The 27,089-nt window shown below is 26.8% G+C and overlaps 7 protein-coding genes across 12 annotated transcripts; 3 read left to right on the forward strand and 4 right to left on the reverse strand.

Moving 5' to 3' along the window:
* Nucleotides 1-2,099: 2,099 nt before the first annotated feature.
* Nucleotides 2,100-5,458, reverse strand: ktub (Tub domain-containing protein ktub). Of its 2 annotated transcripts, none has more exons than XM_015329523.2 (8): nt 5,319-5,458; nt 5,066-5,201; nt 4,888-4,980; nt 4,637-4,812; nt 4,352-4,519; nt 3,937-4,282; nt 3,696-3,848; nt 2,100-3,613 (listed from the first exon to the last, which is right to left on the reverse strand). In XM_015329523.2, exons 1-8 carry the CDS (start codon nt 5,358-5,360, stop codon nt 3,480-3,482), a joined length of 1,248 nt encoding a protein of 415 aa, XP_015185009.1. In that variant the 5' UTR covers nt 5,361-5,458; the 3' UTR covers nt 2,100-3,479. The 2 variants fall into 2 exon arrangements, with proteins under 2 accessions (XP_015185009.1, XP_015185008.1); XM_015329522.2 differs by having other exon boundaries at nt 5,057-5,201.
* A 422-nt stretch (nt 5,459-5,880) lies between these two features.
* tex (THO complex 3 homolog tex) lies at nt 5,881-7,170 on the forward strand. The gene is made up of 2 exons (XM_015329526.2): nt 5,881-6,111; nt 6,214-7,170. Exons 1-2 carry the CDS (start codon nt 5,926-5,928, stop codon nt 6,994-6,996), a joined length of 969 nt encoding a protein of 322 aa, XP_015185012.1. The 5' UTR covers nt 5,881-5,925; the 3' UTR covers nt 6,997-7,170.
* On the reverse strand, nt 7,005-8,675 carry HSPBAP1 (HSPB1 associated protein 1). Its single transcript, XM_015329525.2, has 4 exons — nt 8,323-8,675; nt 7,949-8,235; nt 7,475-7,856; nt 7,005-7,383 (listed from the first exon to the last, which is right to left on the reverse strand). The coding sequence occupies exons 1-4, from the start codon at nt 8,524-8,526 to the stop codon at nt 7,024-7,026; spliced, it is 1,233 nt and encodes a 410-aa protein (XP_015185011.2). The 5' UTR covers nt 8,527-8,675; the 3' UTR covers nt 7,005-7,023.
* An 85-nt stretch (nt 8,676-8,760) lies between these two features.
* Nucleotides 8,761-9,809, forward strand: mRpL9 (mitochondrial ribosomal protein L9). Its single transcript, XM_015329527.2, has 2 exons — nt 8,761-8,988; nt 9,056-9,809. Exons 1-2 carry the CDS (start codon nt 8,863-8,865, stop codon nt 9,752-9,754), a joined length of 825 nt encoding a protein of 274 aa, XP_015185013.1. The 5' UTR covers nt 8,761-8,862; the 3' UTR covers nt 9,755-9,809.
* Nucleotides 9,810-9,816: 7 nt separating this feature from the next.
* LOC107070953 (protein phosphatase 1 regulatory subunit 36) lies at nt 9,817-13,694 on the forward strand. The gene is made up of 6 exons (XM_015329528.2): nt 9,817-10,300; nt 10,371-10,503; nt 10,583-11,087; nt 11,314-11,517; nt 11,699-11,955; nt 12,079-13,694. The coding sequence occupies exons 1-6, from the start codon at nt 10,245-10,247 to the stop codon at nt 12,286-12,288; spliced, it is 1,365 nt and encodes a 454-aa protein (XP_015185014.1). The 5' UTR covers nt 9,817-10,244; the 3' UTR covers nt 12,289-13,694.
* A 1,245-nt stretch (nt 13,695-14,939) lies between these two features.
* Nucleotides 14,940-19,960, reverse strand: l(3)L1231 (zf-C3Hc3H domain-containing lethal (3) L1231). 3 transcript variants are annotated; one of them, XM_089173949.1, is made up of 3 exons: nt 19,719-19,960; nt 16,413-17,718; nt 14,940-16,312 (listed from the first exon to the last, which is right to left on the reverse strand). In XM_089173949.1, exons 2-3 carry the CDS (start codon nt 17,575-17,577, stop codon nt 16,146-16,148), a joined length of 1,332 nt encoding a protein of 443 aa, XP_089030075.1. In that variant the 5' UTR covers nt 17,578-17,718; nt 19,719-19,960; the 3' UTR covers nt 14,940-16,145. The 3 variants fall into 3 exon arrangements, with proteins under 3 accessions (XP_089030075.1, XP_089030074.1, XP_015185052.1); XM_089173948.1 differs by having other exon boundaries at nt 18,261-19,960; XM_015329566.2 differs by having other exon boundaries at nt 16,413-19,960.
* Nucleotides 19,961-22,553: 2,593 nt separating this feature from the next.
* On the reverse strand, nt 22,554-26,891 carry Stt3B (catalytic subunit 3B of the oligosaccharyltransferase complex). 3 transcript variants are annotated; one of them, XM_015329564.2, is made up of 7 exons: nt 26,392-26,891; nt 25,508-26,206; nt 25,126-25,436; nt 24,516-25,053; nt 23,983-24,444; nt 23,803-23,893; nt 22,554-23,626 (listed from the first exon to the last, which is right to left on the reverse strand). In XM_015329564.2, exons 1-7 carry the CDS (start codon nt 26,610-26,612, stop codon nt 23,546-23,548), a joined length of 2,403 nt encoding a protein of 800 aa, XP_015185050.1. In that variant the 5' UTR covers nt 26,613-26,891; the 3' UTR covers nt 22,554-23,545. The 3 variants fall into 3 exon arrangements, with proteins under 3 accessions (XP_015185050.1, XP_089030068.1, XP_015185051.1); XM_089173942.1 differs by having other exon boundaries at nt 22,554-23,656; XM_015329565.2 differs by having other exon boundaries at nt 22,554-23,662.
* Between the last annotated feature and the right edge of the window lie 198 nt (nt 26,892-27,089).

The following is a 27,089-nucleotide window of genomic DNA, read 5'->3' on the forward strand; positions in this document are numbered from 1 at the left end:
CAATTATCAGAAAGTAATATTTTTTTCTTTTTATTAGAATTATTATTTCTCTTTTTTGTTTTTTTTTTTTAAATTAATTTTCTTTCTTGACATATGCAGTGACGACCATTATTATTCTTTATAACGGACAGTAATAAATATTTTTATTTTTTTACATAAATTTTTACACCTAAATTTATAATTTATCATACATTAAATAATAATTTCAAATAAAACTCTTCTTCGTTTCTTTTTTTTTTTTTTGCAATTAGAATTAGGTTATAAAAAAAAAACAAGTAATAAATATAATTATTAGAGAATAAAATAATTAATTTTGGATAAAACAATTTGTGTGTGTCTGTGTGTACGTGTATTATGTTTTATATCATGTTATATACTAAACGTTTGAATAACTCAAATAACATTTTGCTTTTTTTTTTATCATGATACAACAAATTTATACTTATAGCAAATATTTGTTTATTTATATCTCTCTCATCTATGTTTAAATTATTAAAAACTCATTTTTGGCCTTAATTAATGATGATACAAAAAGACTTTGTTTGTTAATGTAAAAAAGGTAATTACAAAAAATGATTTTCTTATTATTTTTCTTTCTTTTGTAGTTTATATATATATAAAATGACATTTCTAGATAATATGATGATATACAATTCGCAGACTATAATTATTATTCTTAACGTATGATATATATAATATATATATATATATAATATAATCATATCATAATAATTCGGTATAATTGTTTGATTTCATTTTAATATATAATACTGTTAGTTATTATTGCAAAATATATTTTAACACGCTTGACTTTAATATACAAACATATATGTATGTATATATATGTATGTATATATATTTTAATATTTTTTTTTCATACGTGATTATTAGAATACAAATTGCTTCCAGTTTTTCATCATATGTTGTGTATTTGAGTTTTACTTAGCAAAGTTTATATAATTCATAATGATAAGCATATGATAATGGAGAGATTATTTTTATATATTATCTTTTCGCAATGAATTCATTTTTAGAAATATGCATCACTCACATCGAATAATAAATATTTGATATTAATAATAATATGATAGATCATTATCACTCGATCAGCTAGATTTGTGTTTCAATTGTTATACCGTGTGTATAATCTTTAATACAAATTGTATGTGTGTGTTTTTTAACTAATTTGTTTTTTATATTATATATATATGTATGCAAGTATATGTAATATATTGAACATGAAGGCACAATATCAAATCATTTAAATAATCACACAATCACTGTATTATTCATTCTAATATACAGTACAGCATAAAGATCCGTTTATTATACTTTGTTAAACAAATTATTAATAGATAATACTTTGAAATATAAATAAACATTATTATGAATGATTCAAATGTTTGATTGAAAATATTTAATGATATATTTAAATACTATCATGTATTATTGTCCAAATTTAACGTAAAAATGTATTTTATCAAATTTTATCGAGCAAGGAAGTAAATGTTTATCAAAATTTTACATCTCGGTATATCAACTAACTTGTTTCTATTAATTATGTATCTATATATATGTTTTTTTTTGTTTTTGTTTTTTTTCATATAAATGTGGAGTATAACTGTACTGTATTTTAGTTTCTTAACAATTGCATAATAAACGTATTTTATACATTCTCTTTAACATCAACACTCTGTGTGCAATACTATTTCGTATCGAAAGTAAGAAACAAATGCAAATGAAAAACTTATGTGTATTCATTAAATTAAAATATATATTAATTAAAATAATTAAAATAATTAAATATTAAATATTAGATTAAATAATTGTTAATTATTTTTTCTTGTTTTCTTTTTTTCTTTTTTTATACAGATCGTACTTCAGGTACACATTAAAAGTCATAATTAAAAAGTTAACGTTAATAATTAAAATATACTACTGTGCATTCATTTACAAAGCTAATTCAATTGTGTGAATTGTTTTTTAGTTTTTTCTTAAGTTTTGAATAACTTTTAGTATTCGTGTGATACATGTGATTATTATTATTATTATAAATTATGTGTGTTATACACTCATTTAAAAAAAAAAAAAAAAAAAAGAAAAGTAAATTTATTTAAACTAATCAGAGGCAGTAGTAAAAGTATTTGAACTGTTGTTTGTTTGTTTTTTCTCCTATTACAATATTAATAATCTTTATAAAAGATTAACACGTTCCGTGTCACGTGTACCACCGGTGATACACGTTAAACTTGTTCTTCAGGCCACGTGTACCACCAGTGATACACGTGGCACGGAACGTGTTAAGAATTTAACTATAATATGAAAGAGAGATAGAGAGAGTAACACGTTTGATATTTTTATCTCTAAATATCAGTATATTAATTAATTCTAACTTAAATGCAAAGAAGAACGTTTCAATAAATTTCTTTTATATGATTATTCAAAGAAAAGAACTATATTTTATATACTGTGTATATATATATAGATAGAAAAGCTTGAACACACAGTTTCTAGTACATTTTATCATTCTTTCTTTTTTTTTCTTCTTCTTCTTCGTTAAGTCTTCTTCTTTTATTTGTTTGTTTGTTTTTTTTAATTATAGATATATAAAACAACTCTTATATACGGTGAATATTTATCAAGTTAGCACCGAAATATGTTTTTTTTTTCTTTTTAATTTTGATTGTCTATTTATATAAACTTTTTGTCTTAGATATAGACAGCAACATAATTGTTAGATATATATTTATATTATATATATATAAAGTGTCCTAAGGATTTTTCAGCCAAACAATGTCAGCGTATTCTATCACAACGAAAATAAGAAAATAATATTAACAACTTAGGTCATTTGAAGTTTTACAAATTGATGATACAAATTATAAATTATTTTCATTTCTTGTTTGATCAACCTAATTGTTTTACTTTGCAAATACAAATCTGATACACCATTGTAAGATAAAACAAATCTGTTGATTTTTCTTCTTACTATTCGTATATGGAATACACTGAAGTCGTTTAGTAAAACCTCAGACACCCTGTATGTATACTGATCACAATTGAATCATTGAATTAAGGCATAACTTGATTTTCATTCTCTCATTATATTATTTGTTCTATTAGAACAATTTCTTTTTTTATCATTCTTCTTCTTCTTTTTTTATCATTCATGCTTTTTTTCCAAGTATAGTCACGTAGTTTATCACTATAAAAAAAAAAATACCATTTCAAATGTGTACCAAAAACATCTTTCATTTGAATACACCAAATTCTTATCATTTGTTCGTTTTCTTTCCTTATTTTCTCGCTTCGATTATAAATATTATATATGAAATATAAACAAAGCCAATTTATTGCTTTTTATATTACGCAAAGCTCTTAAAAAGGTTTCCCTTTTCGTGACTTTGTTATATTTATAACTTTGGTTCGAATTATTAAATAATCTCTCTTTAGATTTGTCAAATAGATATATCATTCTTTTACTCGCATGCTAGTTTACTATCGAAACTACTCAAAGCGATAGCAAAAGCTTGAAGTGTACAAAGTGGGAACCTATAATCCATTGTAAAGACATCTTCGGCAATACGTCCAAATTGCATAACAACATAGTCCACTAGAAAATAAAAATACATTACAAATATATCAAAGATATCCAATATAAACAATAGAATAAATAATAATTTATTGAAACTAACCATCACTATCATGTACAACTTGAAAATTTTTAACGGATGCTTGTGTAACACGACCATGAAAATTTAACACGTATGATTGCGTATCATCGTTCCATACAGGAGTTTTGTTATGTAATTCTATTAAATTGTCCATATTTTTCATTTTCCAACGTTCTGTAATAACATTAATATTTTATCAATTATATCTTTTTAAATAACTTATCAAAGATTCTTGTATAATAAAATATAATTGATTGCATACCGAGTAATGTTTCGGTTTCATCACGTGGACAAATTTCAACTCGTTTTTGATCAGGTGTCATTCCAGGTATAATAACAGTCATTTTTCGTGGACCTTTAAATCCTAAGACATTAGTGTCATAAACTACTGCAGCTAATTCTTGTCGTGGATTAAAACGTTCATCTCTCTTGCAATCTTTCATTAATGAATATCCATTATCGTAAACGGTAAATTGTGTACCAAGAAGATTAGATCTTAATTTTCCTATGTAAGATTCACCACCTCTCGAAAGATCTGTGGGATCCGTTGAAATTAAATAATTACTTGTCGTACTTTTCTTCCTCTTACGTCCAGCCAATAAAAATACCTACAATTAATGTTTAAATAAGTCAAACAAATTTCAATTAATTTCAATAGATATTAAAAATGTACCAACCTTTTTTCCATAATCACGTTCAAGATGTAAAAAATATGTTGGATATAAACCACGATCCATACCTTTTTTATCACGTGTTATGCGACATTTGTAATGCATTTTTTTATTTGCTGGTTGCAATACAAATTGTTCTACATTTCCTTCTACATTGCCTTCTAATTCTGGACTCTGAATTCAAGAAATAATTAATTAATTATTATATAAAGCCTATATAAAAGGATAATATTATATATAAATGAAAACTTATCGAATTAGATTTTAATAATTAATTATCGATATACATACAGTAGAATGATTGTCTCTACTGATAAATGTACGAGTTACTTCTGAAGGTGCTATTTTAAGAGGTGAAGTACATGGCAGAGATTCAGATGGAGAATGCAATTCTATCAAAGATGATTCTTCATCAGCGCACTCTTTAGCTTCTGTACCTTCATAAAATGCTATTTCGGAACTTGCTTCTAAAAAATATATATCGTTATTTCAAAACTGTATAAATAGGATATATCAATATAATACATTATTACAAATGTTACCACTGATTTCTGTTTCTATCGGTTTGTTTTCTGAAAACGTTCCAATATCTGGATTTGCTTGCGACATTGTAAAATGTAAAGGTCCATCGTATCCTAAAACAAAATTAAAGTTCAATGTATACTTGTCATCGAATGAAATCAAAATGATGTTTACAATGATTCTAAATACCAATTTTACCATGTAGTTCTTTATTAGGATTAATCCATTTCATGTTGTGACTTGTAAGTTGCGTCGTGGATATATTTGATGCTTGGACCATACCACCAGCACCAGTTTGTCTTTTTTGTTTCATTTTTTGTGCAATTAATAATCTCTAGAATAAAAGATATTATTTATTAATAATCATTATGTTATCAAAAAATATATATATATATATATATATATATATATATATATATATAAAATCATTTAAAATGTCATTAAGTCACACCTGTTGTTCAAGCTTCTGTTGTCTTAAATCAAGTGATGTCATTTTATTGCTTATCAAAGTTATTAATTGTCATAAACAAATGACTTTTTATTCTCTCGAACACAATGAAACTTCTCTAAATGAAGTTTGTTTACGTCAAAACATATTACACGTATTGACGGTACCTAGGCAACCAACCCGTATAATTCAACTTATGATTTGTCTTTTAGATTGAAAACACTAACGAGTTATTTCATTCTTTGTGATTGGTCGTTCACTAACTAGAAAAAAACACTTTCCTAACCTAATAATATATAATCAATATAATTAGAATCTTAACCTATATATACATTTATGTATATATATAGATATAGATATAGATATAAATATTTATATACACATATGCGATTTAATAATAATAATAATAATAATGAATACTTTGTTTACTTTAATATTGACTAGAATTATCAGAACGGTTAATTTTCACTGTGATTTGACCGGTAAACTTCGATTTTTGTCGATTCGAGTCAATGAATATCTTTGATTGGCTGAAACGTATATATAAACAAATATGGCAGCTTTAGATCCACGTATACATCCGATTGGCTGAATGAATTTATAAACAAATATGGCGAACTTTAATCCACGTGTGGAAGAATTAATAAATTATTTTAAATCACATAACAAAATTAGAGAACAACAAAGTCATTCAGCTAAAGTACACAGTGTTGGTTGGAGTTGTGATGGAAAATTATTAGCTTCGGGCTCTTTTGACAAATCTGTTTGTATATTCTCACTTGGACCGGACCGTCTAGTAAGCACTTAAGTATTATTATTAATTATAAAAGATTTATTATTTTATATGTTTAACATCAGAGAAGATATATTTTAATATAAATATATTGTTTTGTTATAGAAACAAGAAATAACTTTTAGAGGACATGGTGGTAGTGTTGATCAATTATGTTGGCACGCATTCTGTCCAGAATTATTGTCAACTGCAAGTGGTGATAAAACAGTACGCATTTGGGATACAAGAACTCAAAAGTGTACTGCTAATATTAGTACCAGAGGAGAAAATATCAACATATCTTGGTCACCGGATGGTAATACCATAGCTGTTGGAAACAAGGAGGATCTTGTAACGTTCATCGATGCTAGAGTTATGAAAATACGAGCGGAGGAACAATTCAATTTTGAAGTTAACGAAATCTCATGGAATAAAGATTCGGATACATTTTATTTAACCAACGGACAAGGCTGTGTACATATTCTTAGCTATCCAGAATTAGAATTGTTACATGTTATAAAGGCACATCCAGGAACATGTATATGCATTGAATTTGATCCAACTGGACGTTACTTTGCGACTGGTTCTGCAGATGCTTTAGTGTCTTTATGGGATGCCGATGAATTGTGTTGTTTAAGAACTTTCTCGAGATTAGAATGGCCAGTTAGGACTATATCTTTTTCTTACGATGGACAATTATTAGCAGCAGCATCGGAAGATTTGGTTATAGATATTGGTGAAGTTGAAACTGGAGAAAAAATTGCTGATATTCCAGTTGAAGCTGCTACATTTACAGTCGCATGGCATCCTAAACAATATTTACTTGCTTATGCCTGTGACGACAAAGACACGTACGATAGAAAAAGAGATGCTGGTAGTTTAAAAGTCTATGGATTTGCTAATGATTGATTCAAACATTATATATGACTAACAATTTTATTGATTTCCATAACGAGTTTTTAAAAGTAAATCTGCTACTTTATCAATAATATCTGGATGACATAATGTATTGACAATGTCTTTTGATAATTGAGAGCATAATTGTGTATTATTAATAGAAGTCGTGGGTGCAAGTATATTTGTTTCCTGTATCTCGTCGATGTTCGTTAAAAATCTTTCCCTTTTCAATTGTAATAAATCTTGTAATTCTGATCGTTCCAAATTAGGAAGTAATTTAACAAAGTATGGATATTCTAATGATAATTCCTCAGCAGTCCATACCATTTGTTTGAATCTTTTTCTATCTGACAACTTTTCTGTATCAGTCTTTTTACATTCTAACAGAGAGTTCTCCAACTAATAATAATAATAAAAAACATATTATTAATATAAATACTATGAAAGGATAAAATTGTAATATAATTACATTTTAAGTTCGTGAACTTACAATTTTCATACTTTCAGAAAGAGAACAATGTGTTTCTTCACGATTGTCACATACTTTTTTACCAATTCTGTTAATAATTAATTGAACAAGCGCTTCTTTAAGGCGTGATTCATTGTCCGTCTGTAGAGGTAACCATACATTGACGCTTACAGTCAAATTCAAGGATTCTACATAATGCCACCAACCTTTTGGAACTAATAAAACATCTCCCATTTCAAGTACAATAGATTTAACTTTTCCTGAAAGTTTTAATATCGATTCTTCTTCTGCAATAGTCGGAGCAAAAAAATTGTACTCGCTGTATATCGTTGATTCTTCATATGGTACTCTTGTAGGATGAAGTTCATTTGTACAATTTGGCGACAACAATATCCATTGTTTTCTATAATTTTATAGAAAAACGAAAAAAATGATTAACTAAGGATAAAAAGACTAAAATTGTAAAATATATTATAATAGGATATTTGTATACACCTGCCATGAATTTGTGCTACTAAATTACATCCGTAAGAATCAAAATGGCAATTAGTGTGTGCCCCTTTGTTTCCAATCCAAAGCGTAGAATCGTGACCATCTTTTTCAATACCAAATCTATGCCAATTTAAGGAATTTAATAAATCAGGCTTATCCTGTATCCATTCATGCATATACTTATAATCAAAGTAATACCATTTATTATTATTTACAGAAGAATTGGATTTTTCTAAAAATTCATTAAATGTCATTGTTTCAATAAGACATTGTTTTTCCCATTGTGGATGCTATAAAATATATATAAATTATATTTTCCTAATAAATGTCAATTTTTAAATATGAATTGATATAAAAAAAAGTGAAATAAAAGATACCATTGATTTTGAATTATATCCAACACGAAATGGTAATTTCATATCACCAAATTTGTTACCGAGTTCTGATAAATTCCATTGTAATAATTTCCATATAAATTTGCCATTGTCATCTTGTAAAATATTATTAAACACTACTGGTTCTTGTAAATCAAAAATAACCTTTTTCAAAGTTTCTTCATTTGGTATATTCATTTTTTCCATTGTAAATAATCTTTCTTTTTTACATATCACATAAGTTATATAAACAAAGGTATTTTATACTAATAACTTTATTATTGTTAATATTATTTGCAATTTATCACATATCGTATTATTAATATACAATTAAATAAATTTACATTGCAATTTGTTTGTTTACATGTAAGGTTAGTTTAGAATTTTAATTACTCATTTGAATACCAGATGGTGTACGAACCAATACTTGGTACCTAATTTGTTCTGTAGAGGGAAATACTATCGATTAAAATCTAACCTCAAATCTGTAAAATAATTATGCACTTTTCTAATTGAATTTTTATGAAATAAAAATCAAATAAAATGTTAAGATCAATAAGTTTTTGTGCAACTCAATTAAAAACATTAATTAAACCAATTGTTAACACTACCACGAAAAATGTCTTGTCACAGATTAATACCACAGATTTATTTTATCAACAAACAAGGGTATTATTTTTATGATTTATAATCTACATTTTAATATGTATTATAAATATATAATATTTATTTGCAGAATACGTTTATTTTAAAAAGAAGGAATAAACCATTACTTAGTAAAAAGGGTGGAAAAAGGAAACCTCTTAAATCAAGGCATTTTATTTACGATTTAGTAAAGCATGTCGATACTTCAAAACACGAACCAATCCAATTAATATTAACATCTGATATAAAAAAAATTGGTGTTAAAGGACAAATCGTTTCTTTAAAACCTGAGAAAGCTTATAATGATGTACTCTTACCTAAATTAGGAGTATACGCTAATGAAGAAAATATTCAAAAATATATTGTAAAAAGTGACGAAGAGGAATGTAAACTTCCTGTGATAACTAGAAAAACAATAGCAATGTTATCATCTCATAATTTGTCCGTTTCATTATCACCAGAAGTTCCGTGGACTTTAGAAAAATGGCACATCAGAGTAGCCTTTCGTAAAGCATTATTTCATGTACCAGAAGAAGCTATAACGTTGCCAGAAAAACCAATATCTGGACCTGACTTATCCATCGAAGGAAAACAATTTTATGTCACCGTAACGATTAATAATAGTGAACAAGTTAAAGTTAGATGTAATATCCATCATTTGGCTCCCATGGAAAAGGATCGTACATTTGTCGCAGATTTTTGGAAAACATTGTCCGATCCTATTTTTCCAGAAGATAAACCAATATTAGATTCTTTACCTTTACCACGTAATCAACAAAATTTAATGTAAAATATATCTATCTGTAGATATACGTGTTAATAAATTTATAATATTAATTCATTAATTATTCATTTATTTAAATATAATTGAATATATACGTATATAAAAAAGAAAATTTTTTAAATTGTTTTTTTAATTAATAATATTTAAATAATTTCATTAATTATTTATAGAAACTATCTGTAATATTAAAAAAAAAAGGTAGATTTATACAAGGTGTACCAGTTTTTTGGTTCACAAAATTTTATGAAGAATACACTGGGAACATTTTATAAATAAAAATATTGGAACACTATGTATATGCACTCATCAGTTGTGTTCAAGGACACATATAGACATCATTTGAACTTTCTAGTAATCAATATAATTTTATTATCTTATAACTTGAAAAATATATCATCCCTATTGTCAAGTTTATTTGTATTTACAATGTGTTAACCTCTAAAAATATATGAATGATTTTTATATAATTATTTTGTAATATCTTATTCATTTAATTATGGATGACAAACACTTTATATGGGATGAAATAACTGAAGGTTTAATATTACCAGGGTAAATAATATTTTTAATTATCTATATTCTAATAATCTTTGTAATTCATTTCTATATTATATTTTTGCAGAATACAACAAACAGATGATGAACAAATAAAAGGACGTGCAACAAAATCTGAAATAATAGATCCATCAGAAATTTATTGTCCTCATGATTATTTGATTTTAAATTTTTATGAAACGTTGAATCCAAGTCAAAAAGTATAAAAATAACAATTTGATAATAAATCAAATCAAATGTGAATAATGATATATATTAAAATAAGAAAATATTTTACAGATAAGATTTAAAAAATATTATCTACGTAAAGTAGCTCCCAATGAGCCAGACGTTATCATTTTGCAAGATATTAAAGATCTTGTAATGTTTTTACTTGCCAGTCCAGTCAGCGTTAAATTTATCAATTTTTTTCACTTGCCAGTCGTTGATCATTTTTTAAGAGCTCTTATAATATATTTTCAATATTATATAGAAATATGGGAAAAGTTAACAGAAGAAAGAGTAGCTACTTTAAAAAAGGCTCCTAATCCATTAGCTGGTGGGAATAGAATAAAATATGCTGATGAATTACATACTTTACGGTGTATGTTGAGTAAAGAGTATGCAGACTTAATAGTAGGTTGTCAGGACACCATAAGGTATCATCATATGATAAGCGGGAAGAAAAAAGCGAGTGTGACACAGTCTCAAGGAGAAAAAGATTTAAGAATATTTGAAGTGCTAATTCATATATCTCATCGTGTTGTATGGATAGCTTTACATCGTAAATACTTTCACTTAATCGGTAAGTTATGTTACATTATTAAACACAATTATATTTAACTTAGAAACATGACCGATGAAAAATATGTCTATTGTGTTACAGTACAAAATACAATTTTATATTATTTTTCATTGTGTTTTTAACTCTCTTTTCTCTATCTATCTCTCTCTCTCTCTCTCTCTCTCTCTCTCTCTCTCTCTCTCTCTCTCTCTCTCTTATGCTTATTAATATATGTGTATTTATATAGAATCAGAATTACATAGACTACTTAGAACTGAAGTTTATAACACTGCAGAAAGAAGAACCGGTTACACCGTTAAAGATATGTTAGAAAGTGATATTTTTGTACTACATGGTCCACGAATACAATCTAAAAGAAAATTACTTAAAAATTCTCCTTTGATAGAGGATTTAATTTATTCTCAATGTAATTTCAAAGTATTATCATTAGGTAATACATTTGTAAGTATTATGCATATTAATGTGTATCAGAGATTGAATTTGATCCGATAATGAAATAATATTATAAATGGTATATTATTTTGAATGAATCTATAAATAGAAATAAAACAAATAAAAATAAAACTTAATTTATAAGTATGAATTAATTAATTTGTCATTTTATTATATAGGAATGATAGACATTGATAAAAGCGATCCACGAATCGATTACTTACATAACGCATTACTTATTGACGAAGAGATGTTGCCCAAACTTGGAATTAAAATAGGCATACTTGGACAAGAAAGATCCAATTATGATTTAATGTTAATGCTAATTGAATCAGAAAATTCTAAAGATGTTGACAAAATTGATCAACAATCTGATAAACTCAAATATGAAAGAAGCAAGATCAGCATATCCGATAAATTAACACAAGATAGTTCGGTATGGTTTATTTTTTTTTTTTTTTTAATTATATTTACACTAAATAACTTTTCAATTCCTTGCATATAGAGATTGAATGTAAGAAACAAAATAAAATATCATTTGAATTTATATTATTAACAGGAATATGATGAAAATATTGTTAGAATGCCTTCTTTTGGATTAGAATCCATGTTAACGACAGAAATATTTCAAGCGAAAAAAATAGATGAATTGTCTAAAAAATATTCTAAAGTTCGTGAAGATGCTAAGAAAAAATGGATTATTAGACAATTACAAATTCGTAGTAAACAAATGGATACATATTCTATCACGACATATTCTATTACTTAAAAATCAAATCTAATGAAGATCAACTTAAATGTAATTTGGTAAATTAAATCTTTTTAACTAATATTATGTTAACTTATTCGATTGCATTACAAATAAAAAAAATTGTTTAATCAAATTACTTGTTAGAATTCAGTTCTAATTTATTATCAACGTAATAATAATTGTAATTGAAAATAAATTAACAAAAAATTACTTCGAAATTTGTGTTTTACGTGTGATAATAAATAAAAATGATTATGCTAGTTAAATATAAAAAAAAAAGAAAAGAAAAACTACGAGACCATACCACCAGTTTACAGGACATCCTATATAATTAAACAGAATACTGATAAAAAGTGTTATCCGTCTATTATGTAAATCCAATGAATTTACATACATCATATATATATATATTTAATCTTTAAAAAATGCTTTTATATATCACACCGATAGAGGATAAAAGTGAATGGGTTCAGATAAACTGAGTATTTTAAGACAATGTAAAAAATATGCTTATTATAATTGATAATGTCTAGTCAAGAGTAATAATGTTGATATTTTACAATGAGTCACATATAGATACACTCGAGAAGCAATGCATTATTTTTTCTTTTTCTTTCTTTCTTTGATTCAATTTTGCATTGTCTTTTTTCATAAATAATTAATTAATATATATACTTAATTCCTAATGTTCTACGTAATAATAATAGTTGACATTAATTTATTTTCAATACCAGAGGGCTGATTCGTACTGCAAATATTTAGTTTTCTTTACTAATATCTTTTTTTGCAAATGCAATTTTATAATTAATTCGTTTGTTTGAAAACTAACGTTACTTTTTAAAAATGTGACATCATTAATTTGTGAATTATATTTCATTTTCGAACAAGTTGACACACGCACATTTAAAAGACAACAAATTATTTTATTATTCAAATATTTGGCACTAAGATTTTGATAATAAAAACTAGATTATTATTATTATTATTATTCTTTATTTATTTCTTTCAAGCAAAATTTATATCAACTGTTTTCTTGTACTTAAATTCAGCGATGAATGTTTAGCAATTTAACTATTAAAAACTGTAATGTGTGTGATAATTTTTCATATTCATAATTATCACATATTTAATTATCGATATGTATTAAAACTATGATCATTTGTTAATCTATCATCTTACACGACACGATGGAATCTACGATCAAATATTTGACTATGTTTGAAATTATTTTTCTATCGAGTTATGATATTTTTTATAATAGCAGTAAAATGGCAGTACATAACTCTCTTAAATATTTCATAATAGCAGCAAATCTAGTCTTACTGTCAGAATCTGTGCCTTGACTAAAAAATTATTATTATTATTATTATTATTATTATTATTATTATTATTATTATTATTATTATTATTATTATTATTATTATTATTATTACTATTATTATTATATACAATATTTATATATTCCCAAAAATAATGAATAGAAGAAAAATGATTAGGTTTTTTTTTTCCTCGTTCGATTTATGAAAATAATTCTAAACGCGTGTCTGTCTTGTTTTTCATCATATCAATTGCAATTAAACTTTACAATTAATATATTTATATATAATGAACGGTATTAAAAATGAAACTCTTTCAGATCATCTTCGGTTTTGTTTTTTTACTCATTTCTTACAGCTACTTATCACTGAATATTTTGTCTACATGAATATATTACAAAATGGATAAAGTAAACGGTATCGATCATAATGTTTTTTACGTATTATTAGTTTTTAATATTCACGATTACTTCGATGAATGATTGTGAAACAAACAATCGATGAAAAAAAAAGAAAAAAAAAAGGAAAGAGTAATCGTTTCAATAGATTTATAACACATATCGTGTAACTTCTTTTATAATATAAATTCAGTCGTATTCCTGTTTAAGCTGTAGTTGTTGTTGTTTTTTATACGTACAAGGTGTATTTGTGAATATGATTTATAAAAAAAAAAAGAAAAAAAAATTCAACAGTTTTGTTCATACACTAATCAAGAGATCATTTTTTGTTTATTTTTTTTTTTTTTTTTTGATATATTAATGTAACATTACTTGATCGTTTAAACGAAAAACTTGGCAAAAAAAAAGATCTTAGATTTGTCATTAATATAATTTGATATTTTACAAATTGATACAACTATAAATTAAAATATGCGAATGATTTTTGTAACACATTTGCTATACCATGTGAACAAAATTACTAATACAATTTGAAACTTAGTTTTCATGTCGATTACAGAATAATTATGAGAATACATTTAATAGCAAATAAGTTTTAAGATCATTTTTCAACATTTAATAATTTATAGCTTAATTACAATTTCAAATGCAAATGGGTCTATCTCGAAAATTTTCATAAAAAATGTTCTTGTGTATTTTACATAAATATCATTTCTTTTTTTTTCCTTTTGTTTTCATTTTTTTTTTTTTTTTTTTTTTAATACGACGTCGACATTATATCTAGATGTTTTTTAAGATATATTTTATAAGAAAATAATGAATAAAAAAACATCAAAAGGATAATAGAAATTGTTGTCGAATTGATCGTAACGATAAGAATTATTGAAATAAAAAGAATTGAAGAAAAAAAGGAAACAATTTTTTGGAAATTTTAATTTGAACGCACTTAAAAAAATGCGTTTACTTTTTGCTTCATTTATATTTTAATCATAACAAGAAATGAGATATTATTCGACACAAATTTGTCTTTCTTTTTTTTTTTTTTTTTTTGAATCATTTTAGAGGATAGTAAAAAGTAAATTGATGACAATTTAATTTTAACTTACAATTAGTTTAGAGTTTTCTTCTTTTTTTTTTTTTTAAACTAAAAGAAGATAAAAATAAAATATATATATATATAAATAGAAATGAAGAAATTAAGTAAAATGTAACAAAATGGAAAGAGAAAAATAGATGATCGTGAAATAGGTCTCCTCTCTATTAATACATAAACGTCTAATTATAATAAAATTCTAAATGTGTGTGACATATATAAAAGAGAATATATATATATATACCTTGATATTTTCTTTTTTTTTATCGTTTGCATTATTTAGAATAATATTGAATATCCTGATTGCTGATAGTGTCAATTATTAAAGTGTAATATTTCGTTTGTTGCATTATCTCTTCATAAGTATTTTTAAATGAAAAACTTCAATTTCAACGAAATATTTCATTGAATTACACTACAGTCATTTTTCTTAGCACAAAATTAAATGTTCGTTGATTTAAATAGAAAAAAAAAAGGAAAATAAAAACAAAAGAATTTAGTATTTCGTGTTACGTTCATAGCAAGCTGCATAAATATATGTTACAACTATTGAATACTATGAACGATTCTTAATTATATATTTAATTAAAAAAAAAAAAAAGAGAAGAAAAGAAAATAATAATGGAATTCCTTAAACATTTACAAGCACGTATATACGTCGTACATGACATTTAAATCTAGCCATGTGTTACCTAATAATGTCCATCATCATTCTAAATTGGTAAAAGTTTTTTAACTATTTTTTTTTTTCGTTTCTCTTCTTTCACATTCTATATTATGTATAATCGGATCCCTGCCAATGTCTTGTAAACATGTGCAACTGTATACGATAAGAAGTCAGTGAAAGTCACGAGTTAACATGTATAACAGCGGCAGCCAACAGTAGCAGCAGCAGCAACAGACACCATAAGAAAAGTATCTTTCTTTTCTTTGTTTTCTTAATTTTGTTCTCTTTTTCTTTCTCTTTCTCGTTCTGATTCTCATTCTTGTTTTCGTTCTCTTTCTCAACATCATAAGGAACATACGCGAATTTTTCTGATTATTGTTATAATGTTAATGTAGTTGGGGCTACGAAGCTATGTCTGACATAAGTTGGGCTAGTAAAGCTGGCTCTAAAAGTCCATGTGTTTGTCCCATTCTTTCTAAATTACGAACATCTTTGTCAACCGCTTCTAACGCTCTTTCCAATTCTTCTTCCTCCTCTCTTGATGGTTCATATTCACCATTTCTACTTTCTAAACAAATAATAATAATATACAAGTATTATTATAATTATTCTATTTCATTGTTTTTGTGTTATAATTAAATAATAATAATAATAATAATAATAATTACCAATAAATAAATCATTAAACGCATCTGGAGGTAAAGTGTTGAGTACATTTCCAAAGTCGTGTTCAGATGGATCAAGAGAAGCAAATACTTCGTGATCGCTTATATCGACTTTCAGACCTCCTCCTAATCCGAGAGAACTCAAACCCAATCCTAAGTTTAAGTTAGAAGAGTTAGAACTTCCTTGAGTAACGCTCATATTATTCAACGTCTTGATGTGACTTTCACTAGAGTTCATTTGGCTCAGGTAATGATTCTCTTCGTGCGCTAATGTACCTTTGGTCTCTAATTTATTAGCGGGAGGTCGCCTCTTCTTCTTTGGCCTTGATTTAGGCTTAGGCCTTGGAATTGTAGGAGATGCTGGCTTTTTCCTTGCTTTCTTTGGTTTGGATTCTTGAGCCTTACGATTATAATTATCCCTCTTTCTGGCGTGTTCAGGACAAAGCGGTAATTCATGTGCTACATCAAACACAGGAATGCAACACTGTGTGTTGTCACTAAATTTGGCAGTGCAATGTTCAAACAAAAGTTGATCTCCATTTAACATAATGTGCCGAGAACAATGACGAGTGCATGGTAAAGATATTTGTTGACATCCTTCAGCACCACATTGTCCACCAACCAAAAGTGGTCCATCTATTATTTTGCTAGTTCCCGGCAAATCACCCAAAGCTTTAGCTGTGGATGTTGGATCTTTGTAAGCAGCTTCCAATAAACACTTTGCACGTTCACGTAATATTATTTCAGAGTCAGCGTCACTTCTTTTTAACTGTATCAAACGTCGTCTTAACTGAGATCTTAATTGGGATAATCTTGCTGAACGATTTAATTCTGTATTAGTGTCTCCTGGAAACCAATGGCGTTGATAAACCGTCATTTCGTCACCACTCGATTCGCTATCTGATATTTCTTCACCCGCTTTAGGATAATACAACAACGTATGGTCCCGATTTGATCTCCTTGACCTCAGTCGTTGCAAAATTTCTATATGCCGTCGTTTACTTTCAACTATATTAGAATATTTTTGATCTATGCTTCTGCCAATACCATAATCAACGTTCAAATCTGTCCTTCTATCTGCAACAGTTCTATATCCTGCACTTGGTATGGCCGTTAATTTTGTCCTCTCTTTTACACATTTTCCTTTACTCTTTTTACAATTTTGCATCACTTGAGAACTTTTATTAGTAACTACTGTACAATTTCTTCCAGATGCTGCGCTACCAAATGGTTCCGGTTCACTAAAAATATACGGATCAACATCCTGGTGCGCTTCCGTTTTCAATAAAGCCTTTAAACGATCTGAAAACTTCAATTTATTGTCCATGTTTGAGTTTCCTGACGTTGGGACCTTCATTGATTGCCGTTCTTATTACAATACATTCTATCCGCATTATCAAATTATTTCCTAGCGATTATTCAAATTTCTTTCCTTATTTCTATCTAAAACGACACTTATTTTTCTATTCCATATACCAAAACTCTAAACGCATATGTACACTTTTTATTATTGTAAATAATACTGAATAATATATAAAAAGGATTATTTTTTTTATAACTAAAAATTCATTTAAATTACATCACAGTTATGGCTTATTTTTTCTTTTCTTTTCTTTCTTCTTTTTTTGTTTCTTCTTCTTTACAGGTTCTAAAGACCTTTATAATACATTACAGCTAAAACAATTATGTTTGTTTTACTACGTGCAAAGAAATTTGAGTAATAAAAAAAATGGTATCGTACAATTTGGAAAATAGTCTTCTACAAGGTTATTTAACAACCGTGTTAATAGTTTTTTTATCTAAGATACTTAATTGTTTACTTAATTCGTTAATATATATATTTATACATACGGATAGATACAACCGTCATGGTTACGCATATTATTAATATACACTCAAATTATAATCAAATAGAATTAATTTATATGTCACCGATGATGATGATGATGATGATGATGATGCACACATTACTTTACCGATAACCATAACAACAAAGTTACACTTGAATCAAATATTTCATCTAACAATCTTGTTATTCTGTTTTATCAATTAAAATTGAATAATATACATAACGTTATTAACACGATATAAATTGCAATAAGAATAATGTTCATAATTGAAATGAGAATATTAAAACAAACTCTTGTTATACATATCCAATTTTATGGTTAACTGAGAAATTCAAAAAAATGTTTATGAATGTTCAAACAATTGTGTTTGTCTTTGTTGAATGTTTATCAATATAATATACACAATATTGTAATAAGAATAACGAATAATATTCGATTATTTAATAATCATATTAATAACAGTATTATTTTCCTCGGTGATGGCATATTAATCAGTAGATGCACACACAATGTTGGAGGTCAACAATATTAGGTTATGTTCGGTCTTCTTTTCTTCCATTGACAAACGATCAAGCAACACCGTACAAATTGAATTTTCAACTGTTGTTTATAAGAAATCGTAAAAGAGAGAGAGAGAGATATATATGTATATATATCTATATAGATAAAAAGAAAGAGAGAGAAAGAAAAAGAGAAAAAGAAGAAAGGGAAAAAAAAGAAAGAAAGAATCTATATATGTATCATCAAATCGATCTTTTTCGTTCACATATTTAACGTTAACAAAAAAATAGGAGAAAAGAAATCTCGTCTCGAAGAAAAAACTTATTAATTAAACTTCGATTGCGCACGTTAAATGTCTTGTATACAAGATATATATATATATATACATATATATATATATATATATGTATATAAATATATATATTTGTTTATTTCTTTTTCTTCTTTCTATCTGTCTTCTTAGTAATTCTTTAGGTTCGTAAAGGGGAGCTTCTTTTTTTACGTATATTTAAATTATAGATCAAATATTCGTTAAGTACCGTGCGGAATTATTATTATCTCTAATAATAATGATGATGATGATGATGATGATGATGATGATGATGATAGACCATATATCGTCCAATCTTAATAAACTTGAACTTTCTTCTTGTATACGTGTTACACCATTAAATAAATGATTTTTCTTTCCAATATAATTTATCACGCACGAATAATAATATTCATCGATAATAACATTACAAAAGAGACATGTCAGATGTGAGAGAAGCAAAATGGCGATCAACGCGTACACGAAACTATCTTTGTTACGAATAATCCATGAAAAACGTTATTATATTACTCCCAAACTCGACGTATCAGCGTTCATTGTTTATGTCCAATGATTAACTTATTTTTACATTACTAATATTACTATGTTAATATTTGATTATTCGTTTAATATTCGATTATAACTTACAAGAATGTTTACTTCATTGTTACTTAGTCTAACATAACCTAACAATCGAATATATATTTTCCTTTGTTTCCTTCGAATGAATCCTTCATTATTTTATTTTCTTTTTTTCCTTTTGTTTTTTTTTTGTTTTTGATAATTTCTTTCGTATTACTTCTTTTATTTAATAAAAATGCACATATTATAATTATGTTTTACTGCGTGCGTCAAATGTTATAATTTAAAATAATAATCTAAATGTGTTATAGCAATTTTTCTTACGTTGGTATCTTCTCGTAGGTTAACCTTTAATGATATTACAGTAATGAGATTTAAAAAAAAGATTTCTTTTTCTCTTTCTTTCTTTTCTTTTTTTTTTATTTCTTTTCACATTTAAACTAAATTTTAATCGATTACAAGTTAAGATAATGAAGTTTTCTAATTTTTTACTCTATTTTATATTATACGTCACGTTTTAAATGATAAGAAAAATATAAATTTATATACTTGCATCGAACGGACCTTTAGCATGTGTACAATAATAATAATAAAAATTGCGGTATATTTTTAAAGGCAATTTCATTATTTTTAGTTTTTATTTAAAAAGAAAAAATATAAATTAAACAAAATGAACTAGAATAAAAATAAATTTTAATTTTTAAATATTATCAAATTATTTTTTTAATTAAATTATCCTTAATATATATTTTTTATCTTTTTTTTTTTCAATTATGATGACTGATTTTTTCCAAATATTTTATGCAAACATTGAGAAATTAAATATATCGAAATTATAATTGTATATAAAATAATATTTAGATTTCTTTAATATTTAATTAGTTATTATTTTGATTTACATACATACATATATATACTAATTTAGTAAATACACATATACAGGGTGGGTCACCACATTTTACCATCTAGATTTACGTTATTATTATTACGCGTAGCAGACAATGTTTCATATGGAGTTAAATGGCTTTGAAAGGGGTTCATACTGATGGTACTTTTATTTTTGTAGGTGGACGTGTAAAGGACATATGAAGGTCATTAATGTTTTTTTTAAACGGAATCATATATTTTTTATTGCATCATCTGATGCTCTTTCATATTATTTACAAAAAAGTAATAACCTATTTATGTAAAAAAATTATTTATTACTTTAGGAGATATTTTAATTTTTATGTCTGTTTACAAAAAAGGTTCAATGTGGCGACCATTTGCATCAGTACACTTTCTGAATCGAGAAATTAATGACTCATTAACGTTTCTTAATGTATCTGATGTTATTTTCTTGCATTCATTGACGATACGATCCCTCATATCGGCCATTGTAGTCGGAGGCTCAACGCAAACTTTATTTTTTAAGTAGCCCCATAAGAAAAAGTCGAGGGGCGTTAGATCTGGTGATCTAACCGGAAAATGAATGGGCCCACCCCGTCCTATCCAACGATTTGGGAACATTTGATTTAATGTATCCCTTGCTATTCTTGAATAATGAGCAGGGCAACCATCCTGTTGTATCCACATTATTAGTCGTGTATGCAATGGTAAATCGTCTAAAAATGTCCATAGAGTTTTTGATAACAGTCATTTGCGGTCAGTTCTTGAACCTTTGATATATGATATAAACGGTATTTGTGCTTTATCAGTATGCGTAAAATGTTTTTGCGGTTAATTCCAGCTTGTCTTTTGATTTCACGAGAGCTAACGGATGGATTTATCGTAGCTGCGGCTAACACTGCAATTTCGGTTTCTTCATTTGTTATTGTTTTATTACGAATTGTCTTTTTGCGTACTAATTGCCCTGTCTGGTGAAATTTTTTAAAAATATTATCAAAGGTACAACGTGATGAAGTATTTCGTTAAGGAAATCTATTGGCGTATAATATTACGCTGAGTCTCCGACTACAATGGCCGATATGAGTGATCGTATCGTCAATGAATGCAAGAAAATAACATCAGATACATTAAGAAACGTTAATGAGTCATTAATTTCTCGATTCAGAAAGTGTACTGATGCAAATGGTCGCCACATTGAACCTTTTTTGTAAACAGACATAAAAATTAAAATATCTCCTAAAGTAATAAATAATTTTTTTACATAAATAGGTTATTACTTTTTTGTAAATAATATGAAAGAGCATCAGATGATGCAATAAAAAATATATGATTCCGTTTAAAAAAAACATTAATGACCTTCATATGTCCTTTACACGTCCACCTACAAAAATAAAAGTACCATCAGTATGAACCCCTTTCAAAGCCATTTAACTCCATGTGAAACATTGTCTGCTACGCGTAATAATAATAACGTAAATCTAGATGGTAAAATGTGGTGACCCACCCTGTATATGTGTATTTACTAATCAGCTGATTTTGACAGATAAAAAATATTTTCAATATTTAATGAATTTCCTTAAATTGTAGACATTATATTTGAAAATTAACAATTATTTAAAAAAAAAAACAACACTGCAACTTTTATCATTATAAATATACAAATATTAATAATAATTAGAATTTATGTACAAAAAAAAAAGATATTAATATACAGGGTATATCTCAGTTATTTTTGTTTTCACAATAATATTTCATATATTTAAATATAAATTTATCTATTAAAAAATAAATATAATCAGTGAGGGAAAAAAGGAAAAAAAAATTGCATGCGATAAATAAACATTTACAGAAACCTAAGAATAATGCGGTAACATTTATAAATTGAAACTGACAATTATGTAAATTAAATAGGAACATATATCTATATTGTTTCAAATAAATTATTTACCATTGTATATTCTTAGGTCCTGCATATATAGAATACATGAAAAAATTGTAAGATTTACAACACCATGCTTGTAAACAACAAGACTATGTTATTACAAATGTTTTGTTCAACAATGTACCATTTAACAAACTGGATTACCGTATTTGTGACATGTGTTTTTTTAAACCCATTGATTTTCTTTCTCAATTCTTCTTAACAATTTAACAACCAGTAAAACTCATTTTTTTATTCATAAACTTTTGTTGTTATATTTCTCTCTCATTAAAATGTAATCTAAATTGAGTACACAATGCAATACAAACCTGAATTAATGTTTTTTTTTGTTCTTAATAAAATATTATTTTGATATTTGATTATAAATGAAACGTATATATATATAAATTAATCGAAACACAATCATATTGAATTAGAAAATATTCATATATATATATATATATATGTGTTGTATATGGATTTGTATGCAAATACACAATTTCAGATAAATTTAATTAATTAAAGAATAATATTTAATTATTGTAATGAATCTTCATTACAAAAAGTATCTACTATCAGTGTACCTAAAATATATTATTAGAAATACACTTAGTATATATACACAGTGGTATTTTATTTGAATAATGTGTAATCATCCTATGTTGCAATGAATTAGGTGAAATAAACTTATATATGATATATACTATTATGTGAAGTGCCATATTACATTAGACAATCATCATAAAGACTAATGGAACTTTCTTTGAAAAATAATTAATAATAAAATAACTCTTTTCTGTGATATTTTTGAAACATTGAAATAAAATCTTTCTTTCTCTCTATCTATCTCTCTTTCTCTCTTTTTTTTTACTTTTTCTGTTTTTTTTTTCTTTCATTCTCTTTATCTCTCTTTTCTTTTTTTTTCTTTTTTTTTTTTTTTCATTATTCTTCGAACAAACTCTTTGATGGTACTAATTCACATTTTTAGACTATAGTTTTGTGGTAGACCCAAGGGACGGTAATTCTGTTGTTGTTACAAAAGTTGTATTTGAAATCTGTTATGGGATAAAGTATTATACATTTGTTACGTCGTTTTCTTTAAAGGTTTTTGTCCTTTAATAACTACTGGTCGGCCTTTAATGAAACCTTTCTTACGTCTTGCAGTCTGAAACATTTAATGTTTAACCCCCCATAACTTCAACTAGATTTCCAGATTCATTAATGTAATATAATAAGAACGTCAAACGATACGATTAATATAATATACCAAAAATCAATCATATCTTTTTTTCTAGTTATATAATAATAATAATTATCTTATCACTTTACGATAATACTAACCTTTTTGCTAATATATGAATTTGCACGACGAGCTATAACTCTGTCTCCAATTGGAATCCTGGGTCTATTAAATTCATCTGGTTTCTTCACCCTTTTTGAAAAAAAAAAAAACATTAAGAAATAAATAATAGAAATATTTTTTATTAGATAAAATAATTGTTGTAAATAATAAATGATTACCTGTAAATCCTAACGAGCCAATGTTCGGTGGTATAAGCCTCTTCCAAATAAGTTAATTGGAAATTTTTATGTCCAATTTCAGCATTGCGAGTACGATCATAGCCGGAAGGTGATCTGTAGTCAATTTTAACTTCACCAAATCTATAATAACTTAACTTGTACATCAAAGAATTCAATAAAGTTGAAGATCCTTCGGAATCGACTCTGAATTCTCCTTTTTCCGTGAAATAATCACTTTCACGTATATCTTGAGGATGTTCACCTTCGGCTATTCGTATCATCCATAAGAATTTGTTGACATCGTCACCGGAATAACCAATCATACCACCGAAAATAATTAATACATAATCTACATCTAAAGATGTCATAATCTCATAAGCAGCACTTTCATTAGAGCTCATCGCTTTACCGACCAATGCTATATGGGAATTATTCCATGTATTATTATCCACGAGGGTAGTTCTATACAAATAAAAGATAATAATATTATATTAATTAAAAATATTCATTATATATGGATAAGTTTAATTTACCTATTAGCCATTCCAGCTATTTGATAACCATAATCCCACCAGCTCATAACTCTAGCATCGTTAGGTGTATTTTGTGCTAACCAGTAATAAGCTTCCCTAAAATCATCCAGAATAGCTCTACCACCATCATTGCTATAAGATGCTAATACGATTGAAGGACTAGAATATGCATTACTTGTAACCCAAGTACAATGCACAGTGAACATCATTAATAATATTAATACACCAATGATGACACTATTTCTAAGACTGTCGCCTAATCCATCACCAGCGTCCTTAGGTCTTTCATGTTTCATTCTTCTAAGTTTTCCAGCTTTGTCGTACAATGCTCTGCCTGGACTTCTTTCTCTCTCTTCTTCACTTTCTTCTTCGCTACCTTCAATTCTATCGTTACCATCTCTACATTCCTCTTTCAAGAATAATTCTAATAGTCCACTGAATGCTATGCCAGCTAACATACATACGACTGGAGTTAACGTAAGCATAAGTCTCACCATTACTCCAGCGAAATAGACGGCACTTATGGCATACAATATAACTGAAATCATTAATTGTTTCCTTTGTTAATATTGTTGTTTAATTTATGTGTAATTAATATAAAGATACTTACCAAATACTCTTTCATCATTAATATGTTTAATGCAGTACCAAAGCCCAACAGGGAATGTTGTAACAAGAACGTGTAAATCAAAAAAGAAACTGAACCAAGTAGTAGGTTGATGTTCAGAAACTGACGCTATTATAGGTATATGTATTTTTGCATAACCCGTATCCCATAGGGAATAAAATCTTCCACTCCAAGGTGCAACAACACCGGTATAAGTTAGTACAATCAAAATAAGTAGGAGTACAACTGCTGTCACTGCTACTACACCACTAAAATATTTCATCTCAGACTTTGTCAATACGGTTCGTAAATACCTGTTGAAAAAAACAATATTTATTTATTTATTTTTCTTTTATTAAACTATTAAATAATTTTGAATAAATACCTGAGAGTAGCTAGGAATATCAGTAAACCGAATACACCACCCGCAGCCATATGTTCAGATGTTCTAATTGGTTGGAAACCGACAAATGGTATTTGCATACTTAACAAAAGTCCCAAAATGTAAAACGTGGTATAACTTGTAAACAAACGATTACTAAATCGATTCATAACCAACAATGCAAATACATGAAATGGTATTAGATTAATAATAAAAACATATCCACCCCAAGCAGACACCATATAAAAATATGAAAGAGCTGTCATGGATGCCCAAAATATTGATCCAGTTTTAACCGATTTTACCCAAAGATAATAAGTTATTTGTAAAGCAAATATGGCTATTCCCTCGTTGTCGTAACTTCCAGCTACCGATCTTGATATGTAACCTGGTACAATGGCGATGAAACACGCAGCGAATAAACCAGCACCAGCACTCCATATTTCTTTAGTTAATAAATAAGTAGAAATGGCAGTAAGGCCACTAAAAACTGGTGCTAAGAAGACACAAATATCTCTTATGTGTATGGGAATATTTAAAGAGTGTAAGATGTAATGTATCGTTCCAGATGTTATCATAAGTCCAGGATATACTGTTCCACCTACGATACGTCCTAAAGGGTACCATGCCCTTTCGTCGAACCAGTTCAAAAAGTTATAAAATCCATGTTGTACCATGTACGCTGTTGCTCTATAATTGAACCTGTTATCGATGAACAATGGTTAGAAACATTTTCACACCATATCAATATTAAATTTATATACAAATATGTAGTTTCATTTTTTATTTATATATACAAAATATTATCTCTTTAATTATATTTCAAAAAATAAGATCAACATATTAGTAAGTAAAAGAAAATATTGTTCACAAAGTAATTGACATACCATGGATCAAACTCGTGTATAATACTTTCAAATCGTATTACTGCAAATAATCTGGACGCAAAACCAGCTATCCAAGCAAGTAATAATACCGTGAAAGTAATCAAAGAACTAAGACCGGCTGCATTGGTTAACGTTGAAGTTTTCATTTGCTTGGTAGTTGTTTTTTTATCAGGAAACATGATTTTTTTCGTATTTGTCGTAGACGATTTATTAGGCAACATTGTGTATATTTCTTTCAATGAAATTAAATGCTCCTATTAATGCATATTTTCTTCTTTTTTTTCTTTCTTCTTTTTTTTTTTTAACACTTTTTTTTAATTGCTAACTTCTCGTTAGAAGAGGCATGCAAACATGCACTTACTATCCTTTAACACACGGCACGTTGCAAAACTTATAAGACACTGCTTGCAAGAAATTATTAAACCACTATGCGCCTAGATTAGGAGGCTAGGACACGTCAAACGCCGGCTACGTGTTAATCATGTCTTCCACAACGAAACCTTATGCTCATTTCGAACAAATTATTAAAATGGCGGCATGTTCAAATATTATTTCTTTTTTATGACATCAATATCGTTCTAGATACGCCTTTAACTTTTCGATTTACACATTATACTATATTTTTCTTCGACCAATGACGTAACGATTATATTTTTTATAAATTGAAATTATATTATTGTATTTTAAACAATATTTTA

Source organism: Polistes dominula, unplaced genomic scaffold (assembly GCF_049000335.1).
Source record: "Polistes dominula isolate Pdom_NZ unplaced genomic scaffold, Pdom_raw_medaka contig_75, whole genome shotgun sequence".
Classification (NCBI taxonomy): domain Eukaryota; kingdom Metazoa; phylum Arthropoda; class Insecta; order Hymenoptera; family Vespidae; genus Polistes; species Polistes dominula.